At 48.9% G+C, this 11882-nt stretch overlaps 1 protein-coding gene across 1 annotated transcript in view; it reads left to right on the top strand.

Moving 5' to 3' along the window:
- Positions 1 to 11882, top strand: part of LOC103808295 (sterol regulatory element-binding protein cleavage-activating protein-like) — a gene marked incomplete at its 3' end in the record, with an annotated part of 23614 nt that overhangs the window by 4026 nt on the left and 7706 nt on the right. Inside the window, exons 2-5 of the mRNA XM_009081070.1 lie at positions 4579 to 4708; positions 6754 to 6911; positions 9671 to 9891; positions 11069 to 11174. Of these exons, the coding sequence (XP_009079318.1) occupies positions 4579 to 4708; positions 6754 to 6911; positions 9671 to 9891; positions 11069 to 11174 (615 nt within the window). The remainder of the gene's footprint in view (positions 1 to 4578; positions 4709 to 6753; positions 6912 to 9670; positions 9892 to 11068; positions 11175 to 11882) is intronic.

The following is an 11882-nucleotide window of genomic DNA, read 5'->3' as shown; positions in this document are numbered from 1 at the left end:
TTCCCTGGCAGCTCTCTGCTTCCCTCCAACCTCTCCAGCTGAGGCTGCTCCAGGGTGCTGGAGCTCTGGGCTGCTCTTCTAGGCAGGAGGAACATGCACGGGTGGGGTTTGAGCTCTGGTGTGTCACCAGTTGCCTGGGGCCCACCTGGCATTGTTCCATCCTGGCCCTCGGAGCTGTCTTGAAAATATGGAAGGTACTTGGATGAGCATTTTTGCCTGAACCTCCCTCGTACTTAGCAACAAAAATGCTTCAATTCACAAACTCCAACTTGTTACATCATCTAGTTTTTCTTTATTCTGGCTTTTCAGAGGGTTTCAGGCTGCATAGTGACAGGCGCATCAAAAAAGAGCTTTTTCAAACCCTTCATGAGCTTTCCTGTCATCCCTGTGAGATTCCAGAGTGGCTGGGATTGCGAGGGACCTCTGGAGATCACCTTGTCCAACCCCCGACTCAGGCAGGATCACCTGGAGCAGGTGACACAGAAACATGTCCAGGTGGATTTGCAATGTCTCTAGAGAGGGAGTCTGTGCTCTCCTGGGCAGCTATTCAAGTGCTATGCCACCCTCTGTGGAAAGTTCTTCCCCAGGTTGAGGTGGAACTTGTGGTTTAGTTTGTGGCCATTTTAGATCTTGCTGTGCTTCCCTCCTCTCTCTTTAGAGGTGTTCACCTCCTTCCCTGCTGGTCAAAAAAAATCCCTAACAAAGAGAAGTGGGAGGAGAGTCGAATCCAAGTGCTGGAAATCCCTTCCCTGGAGCTTAGGTGGTGCAGTTCTCCCCCAGGTGCCTCATGCCTGTGGGAATGATCCAGGCCTGTCACATCCCAGGTTGCTCAGAGCACATGTGGCTGCCCCATCCCTGGAAGTGTTCCAGGCCAGGTTGGATGGGACTTGGAGCAACCTGGACGAGTGGAAGGTGTCCCTGCCCGTGGCAGAGGGTGGGTTGGAATGATCCTTATCTCTCTGTCTCCAGTGTCGCTGGCAGGAGCAGACAGTGTCACATGCCTGTGTGAGGCTGAATAAATTCAAGCACTAAGGTTTTATCTTACTGAAGTAACTTCCAACCAGTGACATCTGGAATGTGCACTCTATGTGTTCTTCCATCAGCCATTCCCAAATCTGTCACAGACATGAATCTTCATATATCCCTGGGATTTCAGTGAATATGTCCCTGTTTCCCATGTGGGGACATATATCTGTGTTCTTGGCTCAGGGGGAGGCAGCTTGGGAGAAGCATCACAGAGCAGTCAGGGTTAGAAGGGGCTCTGGAGGTCATCTAGTCCAATCCCCAAATCTCAAGGATGGGAATCCCAAGAGTGAGTCTTATTTCTGAGCTCTGCTGGAAGCCATGCCACGAGCAATTTACACAGTTCAGATGTTGCAGTAAGAGCTGTAGTACCTACTCAAAGGTGTGTACAGGCAACAGGATCTGTTTTAGTCTTTAATGCCACTAGCCCAGGTTGCTCCAAGCCCCTTTCATACTGGCCTGGAACACTTCCAGGGATCAGGCAGCCACAGCTGCTCTGAGAAACCTGTGCCAGTGCCTCACCACCCTCACAGCCAAGAACTCCTTCCCGACATGCCATCTTTCCAATATTTGAAGACAGTATGATGGAAGTTCTTGCTCTGCTGAAGGCAAGAACCCCTGAGAGCAGAGCCACGAGTGAGCAGTGTTGTACCCCAGTGTCCCTAGCAGTGAGGAGTGTTGGAATCAGGACTCATCAGTTTATGGGGAAATGAAACAATTACATGTTTCTTGGCTCTTCCTTGCCCTCTGTGGGGATGGATTAAAAACATGGATTGGAGGCAGCACATAGAGCTTTTCCTACATCACAAATCCTGTTCCATATTCATGACTAGATCAGATTGCAGGTAGATGCTGGTGTTGATGTAGATACCAGCAGGTCTGCCCTGACCAAGGCCTGAGGAGGACAGTGCAGTCTGAGATATCTCTAGATTTTATCTTTCTTCCATCAGAAATTTCTCTTGTTCTTCCCCTCATTTTCATGCCCTTTGCTCTTCCATGCACTTCATGTGCTTTCCCATCTTTTGGGCATGTTTATAAACCCTAAAGTGAAAAATAAACCCAACAAAATAAGAAGAAAGTCACTGGACATTCAAAATCAGCCCTGAAGCATCTGTGTATTGCTGTGTCCTGGGTTTTGGGAGTTGCTTGTCCTTCAGGATGGGAGTGGTTGGCTGCTTCCCCTCCACAGGAACATAAACTGGTTTTAACAATGGAAAAAACAAATCCTGAGTTCTTAACTGACCTTCCTATGGCCACCATCAGGCACCTGTCCTGTGACACCTTCTCAGAGGCCTTGGGCAACCGTGAGCCAGCTGGGAGCTGTGCACGGACTGACACTGTTGGATGAACTTCCCTCCTTCCCAGCCTCTCATGTGGTTTCCTTAGGGAAAGCCAAGGCTGCAGTGAGCAACAGGTACATAGGTAGCAGGAGGATCTGTAATAGAGGAGTTGACACATCTCCGCTGCACTTTCTTGGTGATGAAGAGGTTTTATTGGGGTGGAAATGTACTGGTGGCTGAGAACCAATGTGGTGGAGCAGCACACACCCATCTCCAGGGATGGGTTTGCAAAAAAATTGTTAAAATACTGATTTCCCCCCAAATTTCTGTGGTACAGAGCTGCTGTGTTAAATCTTTTGTGGCCTCAATCAGAGAAAGGGCATAACAGGGCCCAGAAGTGCCTGATGCGGCACACTCAGCACTGACAGGACACCTGTGGGCATGGCCAAAGGGTGATTTTGCAGACAGATCTGGGAATTTAGGTCATTCACCTTTCCCAGCTGTTCTCCCAACCCTCTCCTGCACATTGTTGCTCCCAGAGCTCTGTCAGCAGTGAGTGGGAAGCCCTGAGGTCTGATCCACATGGCTGGGGGTGACCTGGATGAGGGAGTAGTGTGCTCACCAGGTGTGTGGGTTGTGCCAGGTGGGGAGAGCAGTGGCTGTGGATGACACACTTGGATGGGTTGGGAAGATGGATTGCCTGGAGCCTCAAAGGCACAGCACTTCCCTGAAAGTGTTCCAGGCCAGGTTGGATGGGGCTTGGAGCAAGCTGGACCAGTAAAGTTGTCCCTGCCCGTGGCAGATGTGTCTGGCAGTAGCCTGGTTCTAAGGGTGAATCTTCAACCAGAGAAGTGTCACAACTGCTTCTGAACCCAGTGGGTTCTGGGCTGGGGCATGTCCAGCCTCTCACCCACCAGTACCCCCAAATCCTTCTCCTTAGGGCTGCTCTCCATCCATCGCTCCCTCCCTTCCTCCCACGCCAGCCTATGCTGATCCCACATGGCTCCTGGAGGGTTTTGGCCATTCCAGCTCAGTCGCTCTGATTTTAAATGATTCAAGATCTACCAAAGCTGTTTGTTGTGACTCCTCCAATCCCACAAGTGACTGCACAGGGATCCACCTCTGCAGAAGCTCCTTGTGTGAATCTCAAGTGTTTTCCTTACACTTCTGGACACATTCATCAATATCAAAATCATTTAGGAAAAAAATCCTCCCTCCTCAATCTGTTCCATCATTTTGGTTATCAAACAAAATGATTTTGTTTTATTTTGTTGTTCCTTTTCCTCTTTCCTCATATTGCACAAGGAAATGATATTAGATGTTGTATTTCTGTCAGACCCATAAAAATCAAATCTGCCAAATATGCTTCTGTTTCCAACATTCCTTTTCATCCTTTTGTTGTTCCCTCTGAGGCCTCATTGCCTGTTCCCTCCTTGGCCTTTGATGATCCAAGCTAATCCCTGATGAAGTGGGTAGAGTATTGCATGAGAACAATTCCAAGGCCTTTGTATTTATTCTGGCCATATTGCCAGAAAAACCTGCTATAAACAGGAAAACATACCAGGAACTGTAAGGCGACAAGAAGAGGAAGTTCTGTTCTCTGGTTCACTTTGATGCTGGAACCATCAATGGCTCTGTATCAGCAGCTTTGCTTTTCCCACCAGGTCCATTCTGGTTTGCTTTAAAGCCCTTTGGAGCTGAAAACCGTGTTCTAGGCTCTTGGAACCCTCAGTTTCTTGACTTTCAAACAGTTTGAGGTGCTGTAATCACCTGAGGGTTGTAGTGTCAAAGCACCAAGAAGATCAATATTTCATCATTGTTTTGGTGTCTCATTGCTGATCTTCAAAGTGCTTTGGGGTCCAATGAAGTTATTGACAAATATTGTAAATACTTTCTCAGTGAGGAAAATGAGGAGATTATAAAGGGCTTGGGGCAGGGAAGCAGCTGTTGGAATGCACTAGGATTGTGTGGGATACATGACAACTGAGCCAAGGCCTCACTCGATGCTTTTAGCTCAACTGACTGAGGTAATGGAGGAATTCAGGTGAGATCCTGCAAGAACACCCGTTCTTTCTCTCCCAGGACTTTTAGTTATCCCTTTCCAAGGGAGAAATACTCTTGGACACCAAACAGGTTGCCTGGGAGCGGTGTCCTGTCCTGCACAGCTCAGCTTGTGCTGTAGTGAGCCCATTTCTCATGGCTCAACCATTTCTCGAGCTCTTCTTTGTTAAAAAACCCCAAATCCCAATGTTTCCTGCGTCTCTCCTCTACCCAGCTACCCTCTGCTGAAGCTGCCTCTGCCAGGGACGGGCCCTGTGGAGTACAGCACCCCTGTAAAGGACTACTCTCCCCCCTCTCCTGACGTGAGGCTGCAGCAAGGGGACTCCAACGAGCGTCCTGACTGGGTGAGTCTTCCTGGGGGGCCAGGGCAGGTCCATGGTGTGAGGAAACATCTCTGCTCTGCTACCTGTGTGCTGCTCTGAGCAGTTTTGTGGCCCGGAGCAGTTGTGACTTCCTCTTCCCTGGAAGCGTTCAAGGTTGGATGGGGCTCGAGCAACCTGGGCTAGCAGGAAGTGTCCCTGCCCATGGTAGGGGTGGAATCAATGGAATTTAAGGTAGTTCCAACTCAGCCCAGCCTGGGATTCCATGGCAATATTTCTGGTGATGTGGCTTTGTGTAACTGGGAAATTCAGGCTGTGTTTGGCTTTTATTAGTCAGATGTGAGGTGTTGGGATGAGTTAAAAGCTCTGAGACGGTTTCAGAGCCCGTTTTTCAAGAGTAACTGTCTAAGGGAAGGAGGATGCTTTTTAAAGCATCCTGAGCTTTTAAATACAACAGCACAAGGATGTGGAGCTGCAGGAGCAAGTCCAGGGAAGGCCACAAAGATGCTCCAAGGGCTGGAGCCCCTCTGCCATGGAGCCAGGCTGGGAGAGCTGGGTGTGTTCAGCCTGGAGAAGAGAAGGCTCCAGGGAGGCCTTAGAGCCCCTTCCAGTGCCTCAAGGGGCTCCAAGAGAGCTGCAGAGGGACTTTGGAGAAGGAACTGGAGGGACAGGACAAGGGAGTCAGGTTCTGTTCCCAGGGAACAAGAGACAGGACAAGAGGAAACAACTTCAAGCTGTGCCGGGGAGGTTCAGGTTGGACTTCAGGAGGAATTTCTTCCTGGAGCCAGGGAGGCCTTAGAGCCCCTTCCAGTGCCTCAAGGGGCTCCAAGAGAGCTGCAGAGGGACTTTGGAGAAGGAACTGGAGGGACAGGACAAGGGAGTCAGGTTCTGTTCCCAGGGAACAAGAGACAGGACAAGAGGAAACAACTTCAAGCTGTGCCGGGGAGGTTCAGGTTGGACTTCAGGAGGAATTTCTTCCTGGAGTGTCAGGTTTTTCAAGAGTAACTGTCTAAGGGAAGGAGGATGCTTTTTAAAGCATCCTGAGCTTTTAAATACAACAGCACAAGGATGTGGAGCTGCAGGAGCAAGTCCAGGGAAGGCCACAAAGATGCTCCAAGGGCTGGACCCCCTCTGCCATGGAGCCAGGCTGGGAGAGCTGGGTGTGTTCAGCCTGGAGAAGAGAAGGCTCCAGGGAGGCCTTAGAGCCCCTTCCAGTGCCTCAAGGGGCTCCAAGAGAGCTGCAGAGGGACTTTGGAGAAGGAACTGGAGGGACAGGACAAGGGAGTCAGGTTCTGTTCCCAGGGAACAAGAGACAGGACAAGAGGAAACAACTTCAAGCTGTGCCGGGGAGGTTCAGGTTGGACTTCAGGAGGAATTTCTTCCTGGAGAGGGCTGTCAGGCATTGGAAGGGGCTGCCCAGGGAGGTGATGGAGTCACCCTCCCTGGAGGTGTTCAAGGAACAACTGGAGGTGGCACTGAGTGCTCTGGTCTAGTTGACAAGGTGGTGATGGGTCACAGGTTGGACTCGATGGTCTTGGAGGTCTTTTCCAACCTCAGTGATTCTGTGAAATTCCTTGTAGGCTTAATAGTCTTGGTGGCTCTAGCTCTCTGTATGCTCTTCCCACTGTGAGGTCATTTGCTGCCTCCTGCACCCCCAGGTGCCCCTGGAGCACACAGCAGATCCACACAGGACCATTGGGGTTGGAAAAGACCTTCAAGAGCATCAAGGCCAACCTTTCACACAGGTTGAGGGATCTGCAGCGCTGTGAGAGGCAGCAAGTCCCTGCTCCTGCCTTCCCTTCTGGGACCAAACCCAGCAGGACCATTCCTCTGTCTCACACAGCAGCTCCCTAGGCTGCTGCCAAAACCATCAGTGGCATTTTGCCTCTTGGAGAAACAGACTCTGTTTGTTCTTGCTCTGTCAGCGCTGTCATGTTCCACCTCTGACTTGGGAAGGGGAAACAGAGCCTGGCAGAGCCCTTCCTGAGGGGTTGCCAAGCTGTGCTGTGCTCCTTGTGAGAGCTTCCCACTCCCTGGGTGCCTCATTGTCCCTTTGGTTTTCCCTGCAGTATGTTGGTGCTCCTGTGGCCTACATCCAGCAGATCCTGGTGAAAGCCACTGTGTCCCCCTGGCACAAGAATTTCCTCGCTGTGGATGTGTTCCGCTCCCCCTTGTCCCGCGTCTTCCAGCTGGTGGAGGAGATCAGGAACCACGCCCTGAGGGACAGGTAAACCACTGCCTCAAGGTCTGATGAGCAGTTTTGGGTGGGGAAAATTATCTAGATTATAAGAAAATGAGAGGTCAGGACCTTAAACTCGTCCCATTCCACACCCTGCAGTGGTCAGGGACACCTTTCACTAGCACAGGTTGCTCCAAATCCTATCCAACCTGGCCTTGAACATTTCCATGGATGGACAACCTGTTAAAATCCTGGTTCTCTGCCCTGTCTGGGAGAAATTCCACTGTCTTCCCTCTGTGGTGGTTCCCCTGTCAGCAGCTTCATGACATTTTTCTAGCAGGAAACCTAACCTGCTTCTTTCTGCACCACAGTTTTGTGTCTTTTCTGTGAACTGAAGCATTTTCTGTGTGTGCTGTTGCACTAGAAGCTTTGCTGAGGCCCAAGGAGATGAGATAGGCTGTGCTTTCCCCTCCCAGGGTGTCAGGAATTTAAAGAAGAGACCACTCATGTTCTCTCCTGGAGAACCAAGAATGCTTTTTTTAATTACCTTAATTTACTCTGTGTTTTATTTTAATAAGTTTTCCATTGAGTTTCAAGTGTTTTTTTTGAGAATTCCATGTTTATGGAGCCCTTGTCCAAGCTCTTGGCTGGGTTTGCTGTCTAAGAGAGATTTCCCTCCTCATGCTCAGTGAGAGTAAAGGTGCTGAGAGTTGCCCAGATGGGCTAGAAATGGTGAGCTTGAAGTCACTGCTCATCTCTCAGCCTTCCAGCCAGGAATTTCCTTCATTTGTCCTGGGCATGGAAACTTTCATGCTTGCTCAGCTCTCCTTGCCTCATTCCTAAGGGTCTCTCTTGCTGATTTGTCCCGTTTTCAACCCATCCCTCGCTCCCACCTGCTGCGCTCTGGGGTCAGTTTTTAGCAGAGCCATTTTTGCTGTTAAGTACAGATTTGCTCTCTTTGTTTCTCTTCCCTGCCAGCTTCCACAGCCTTGGCACTGACCTGTCCGTGTGTTCACTCTCTTATCCCAGAGGATAATAATCTGTTCCCAATTAGAACTCCCAGGACTGTGTTGTCCTCTCCTTATCTCCTTGTATTCTCCTTGTCTCTCCTGACCATTGCCCTTGCTGAGCAGTGATGCAGCATGGAAGCAAAATTAGTACTTTTATTATCATTAATCAGAAGAAAAATCCTTCAACATTTTAGCCCTAAACCTTGGGATAAAGTCACCATTTTGGATGTTTCAGGAAGCATCTAATTTAGAGATGAATCCTGAAATTACCTCAAAAGTCATCAGGAAGTTCTTGTCTGTTGCTTTTGAGCACAGATTGTTTTCATGATATGCAAAAAGGCTTTTTTTTATATTCTGTTTTGTAATCTTTTCTATCAAAGTACAGAAGGAACTGAAGGTTAAGGTGAAAGCAGGGAACATGTGGTTGTATTTTTTGTCAGAACATTCACTTTAAAAGTCAGAATTGTCCTGAAATCTGCCCCAGTTTGTGGGTCTTGGTGTCACTCTGCACCCACAGCATCCCAGCAGGGACACGAGCTGGGAGCGATTGCCTCACAGATAACAGTGTCCATGGGCTTATCTGCACTATAAACTGTTATCACTGGTATGTTTCAGAGTTGACAAAAGCTGAAGTGCAGGCCATGGTCATCTTGTTCTTCCTGGAGCCATGATCACAGAGTCATGGAATCACAGGCTGATTTGGGTTGGAAAGACCTTAAGGATCATCTCATTCCGCCCCTGCCATGGGCAGGGACACTTGCCACTAGCCCAGGGTGCTCCAAGTCCCATCCAACCCTTCCAGGGGTGAAGCAGCCACAGCTTCTCTGCCATCAATGCATCAGTTCATCCAAATTTCCTTTCCCAAAGCTTTTGTCCCTCTAAATGTCACATTTTTCAGCATACTTTCCAGTCTTTTGATAGCTGTGACTTTTCCAGGTGTCCTTCCATACAGCTGCAGGATACAGATTCCCGAGGGAATTTTCATGAAGACAACTCATCATTTATTGATTTTTGTGTCTGTTCTTTGGAGTCATTATAGAAAAAATCTCTGGAACCACCTCCCTGTGAGGCCATAGCCAGGGAGGACTGATCTATTCTTCACTTGGCCTGTGCTGAATACCCTTTCCTGAGCAGATCCTGTGGAGGGAAGTGTCTCTTTTGGACCAGCAGCTCCTCCCTGTCTGTCCAAACAGCTTCTTCTGCCCCTGACCGTTCACACCAGGTCCTGTTGTGAGCCCATGCTGAGTCCTGCTTGAATTGCTAGTTGATAAGGATTATGTCATTGTGGTGAAGGACGTTTGGGAACAAACACGAGTTCCAGTTCATACCAGTGGATTTGTGGCCCTGTGAGGCATTTTCCTTTCCACACAATGCAAAGGAATTCTGGAATCACACTCAGTTGCAGGCAGTGAATCCTTGGATTCGATTTTAGAGAAGTCAGGAAGGATGATCAGAATTCCTGTAAAATTGTGTGTGTAGAGAGAGATACGGAGACAGGGTTGAGAACTTGGAAGGAGAATTCCAGGGAGACACTTTCTCAGTTGTCTGGAGGTGTCTTAAATTGTACATCATGGCACTGGGGTGTGTGAAGAGTGAAAGCTCTCACCATGGCAGTGGTGTTGAGGTTCTGGAGCCCCTACACACTTCCAGGGAAGCCCTGAGCTCTTGGCCGTCAGTTGTGAGGGAGCAGAGCAGTGACACAGTGACACAGCTCCCCGGGACACTCACCTCAGCAGCTTTGGAGAGTCACCACACGCAGTGCAGTTTGGGTTTCACCCGCTTGTGTTTGCCTTGCAGCTCTGGCGTGAAAAGCTTGGAGGAGGTTTGCCTTCAGGTCACAGACCTCCTGCCTGGCCTGAGGAAACTGCGGAATCTGCTTCCAGAGCACGGCTGCCTGCTGCTGTCTCCAGGGAACTTCTGGCAGAATGACAGGGAGAAGTTCAATGCTGACCCAGATATCATCAAAACCATCCACCAGCATGAGCCAAAGACACTGCAGACATCAGCCACCCTCAAAGGTGAGGTGCTGCAGGGCCAGAGAGGCTGTAAGAATCACCTTCAGCTCCCACAGTTGTCCTGTCCTCAGCAATTCCTACATCAGCAGTGCTGATAGTACCAATTTGGGAGGTATTTTGTCACTCACAGCAGCTGAAATGTAGCTGTTCAGTCTGTGTCATATCTCATTTTACATCTCTGTGTGAGCTCAGAGCTTTATTTGTAGAAGAGGAATAATTCCACTCAGTCAGGCTCCTTTCTGCAGGTAAAAATAGAAATGTTTTTGTTCCTCTTACTCTAAATATGCTCCAGCCTAGCATTTCCCTCTACCACATTCACAGGTTGCCCCATTGTCACAGATAAATGAACATTCATCCTGCTCCCTAGTGTGCTCTGGGTTGGAAGGACCTTAAAGCCCATTCAGTTCCTTACACACAGTTCCTTGCACACAGCCTAAGTTGACAATGGATAACATAGGAGTATTTTTCTCCCTTAAGTAAAAAATAACCCAACTCTGATAATGTGTGAGATCATTAGTGGTTCCATAATGCCAGAGGAAATGCTGGTTTAAATGCTGGTTTGATCCTTTGGTTGTAAAGGAACTTTGTAGATGTCAGGAAGCAGATACTATCTATTATGTGTCTGAAAAGGGGTTTGTAACCCTAAAGTTTACTTTAAAGGTTATTTTTTGAGCATGCAGAGTGTGAGCTCAGTGTGGTTGGAGCACATGGAATCTCTCTGAGAGCTCATTCACAAGATGAGATGGAGGTAGAGTCATGAAATTATAGAATTATTGAGGTTAGAAAAGCCCTTGGAGATCATCAAGTACAACCGCTCTACTGCCAAGGCCGTTGGAGCACATGGAATCTCTCTGAGAGCTCATTCACAAGATGAGATGGAGGTAGAGTCATGAAATTATAGAATTATTGAGGTTAGAAAAGCCCTTGGAGATCATCAAGTACAACCGCTCTGCAGCACTGCCAAGGCCACCACTAACCATGTCCCCAGATGCCACATCCACAAAGCTGATAAATCCCACAGGTATGGTGACTCCACCTCTGCCCTGGGCAACCTGTGCCAGGGCTGGACAGACCTTTCCAGGGGGAATTTTCACTCAAACTCCTCACAACAAACCCCTGTTTTTTCCCTCTCCTGTGTGTTGTGTTGTGCCCTGATGACCTGTCATGTTGTATCTTGCAGACCTGCTGTTTGGGCTCCCCGGGAAGTACAGTGGGGTGAACCTCTACAACAGGAGGCGAGTGGTGTCCTACACTGTCACCCTGGGGCTGCAGCGCTATGATTCCAGGTGAGAAGCTGTACCTCAGCTCTTTCCATGCATCCCTTGATCAATTCTTGCCAAGTTTGCTGTTTGCTCCTTTCTGACATTGTCGTGTTTTTCTTTAATCTACATTTTCTTGTGCTTTAGAGCACATTGGATCTTCTGAAGGTGCCGTTTTGGGGAGAAAACTTGCTGTGTTTTAAAGAAATAAAATACTTTCAGTTCCTGTTGAAAAATATTATCCATAATATCCAGAGCTGCCAGTGGGAGTTCTGTGGCATCCAGGGCCCAGTGGGTCTGGTTTGACCCAGTTCCCTGTACATATACTGGTTTGCTTTCCACTAAGCACTGGTTCAACTGGTGGAACTGGTGAAAGCTCTTTGGCAGTGGTGGCAAAGCAGACGTGGATCAAGTGGATCCGAGGACTCAGTGTTGCACAGAATTCCCCAAGGGATGCTTGGGATGGAATTGGCAGCATGGTAGTCAAAACTTACTGTGCAGGAACCCTCAGCCCTAAGGGCTGTTGTGGAGCTCCTTTCATCAGCCTTTTTTACACAGAATCCTGTGATGCTATGAAAATGCAGGGAGTGTTTGAGAGCAGTGTGTTCTGCTCCCCGGGGCCCAGATTTTGGCTGAGGAGCCCAATAGTTTTGGTGTGTCTGCACAGCAAATCTTCGTAGAAATCAAGGTCTGTGTGGTTTGAGCCACAGAGGAAGAGGCTTAGGAGTGAGGCCT

This window comes from Acanthisitta chloris, unplaced genomic scaffold, assembly GCF_000695815.1.
Source record: "Acanthisitta chloris isolate BGI_N310 unplaced genomic scaffold, ASM69581v1 scaffold6298, whole genome shotgun sequence".
Taxonomy (NCBI): Eukaryota; Metazoa; Chordata; class Aves; order Passeriformes; family Acanthisittidae; genus Acanthisitta; species Acanthisitta chloris.
The sequence above is the reverse complement of the archived record's forward strand: the minus strand, read 5'-3'. Positions and strand labels throughout refer to the sequence as shown.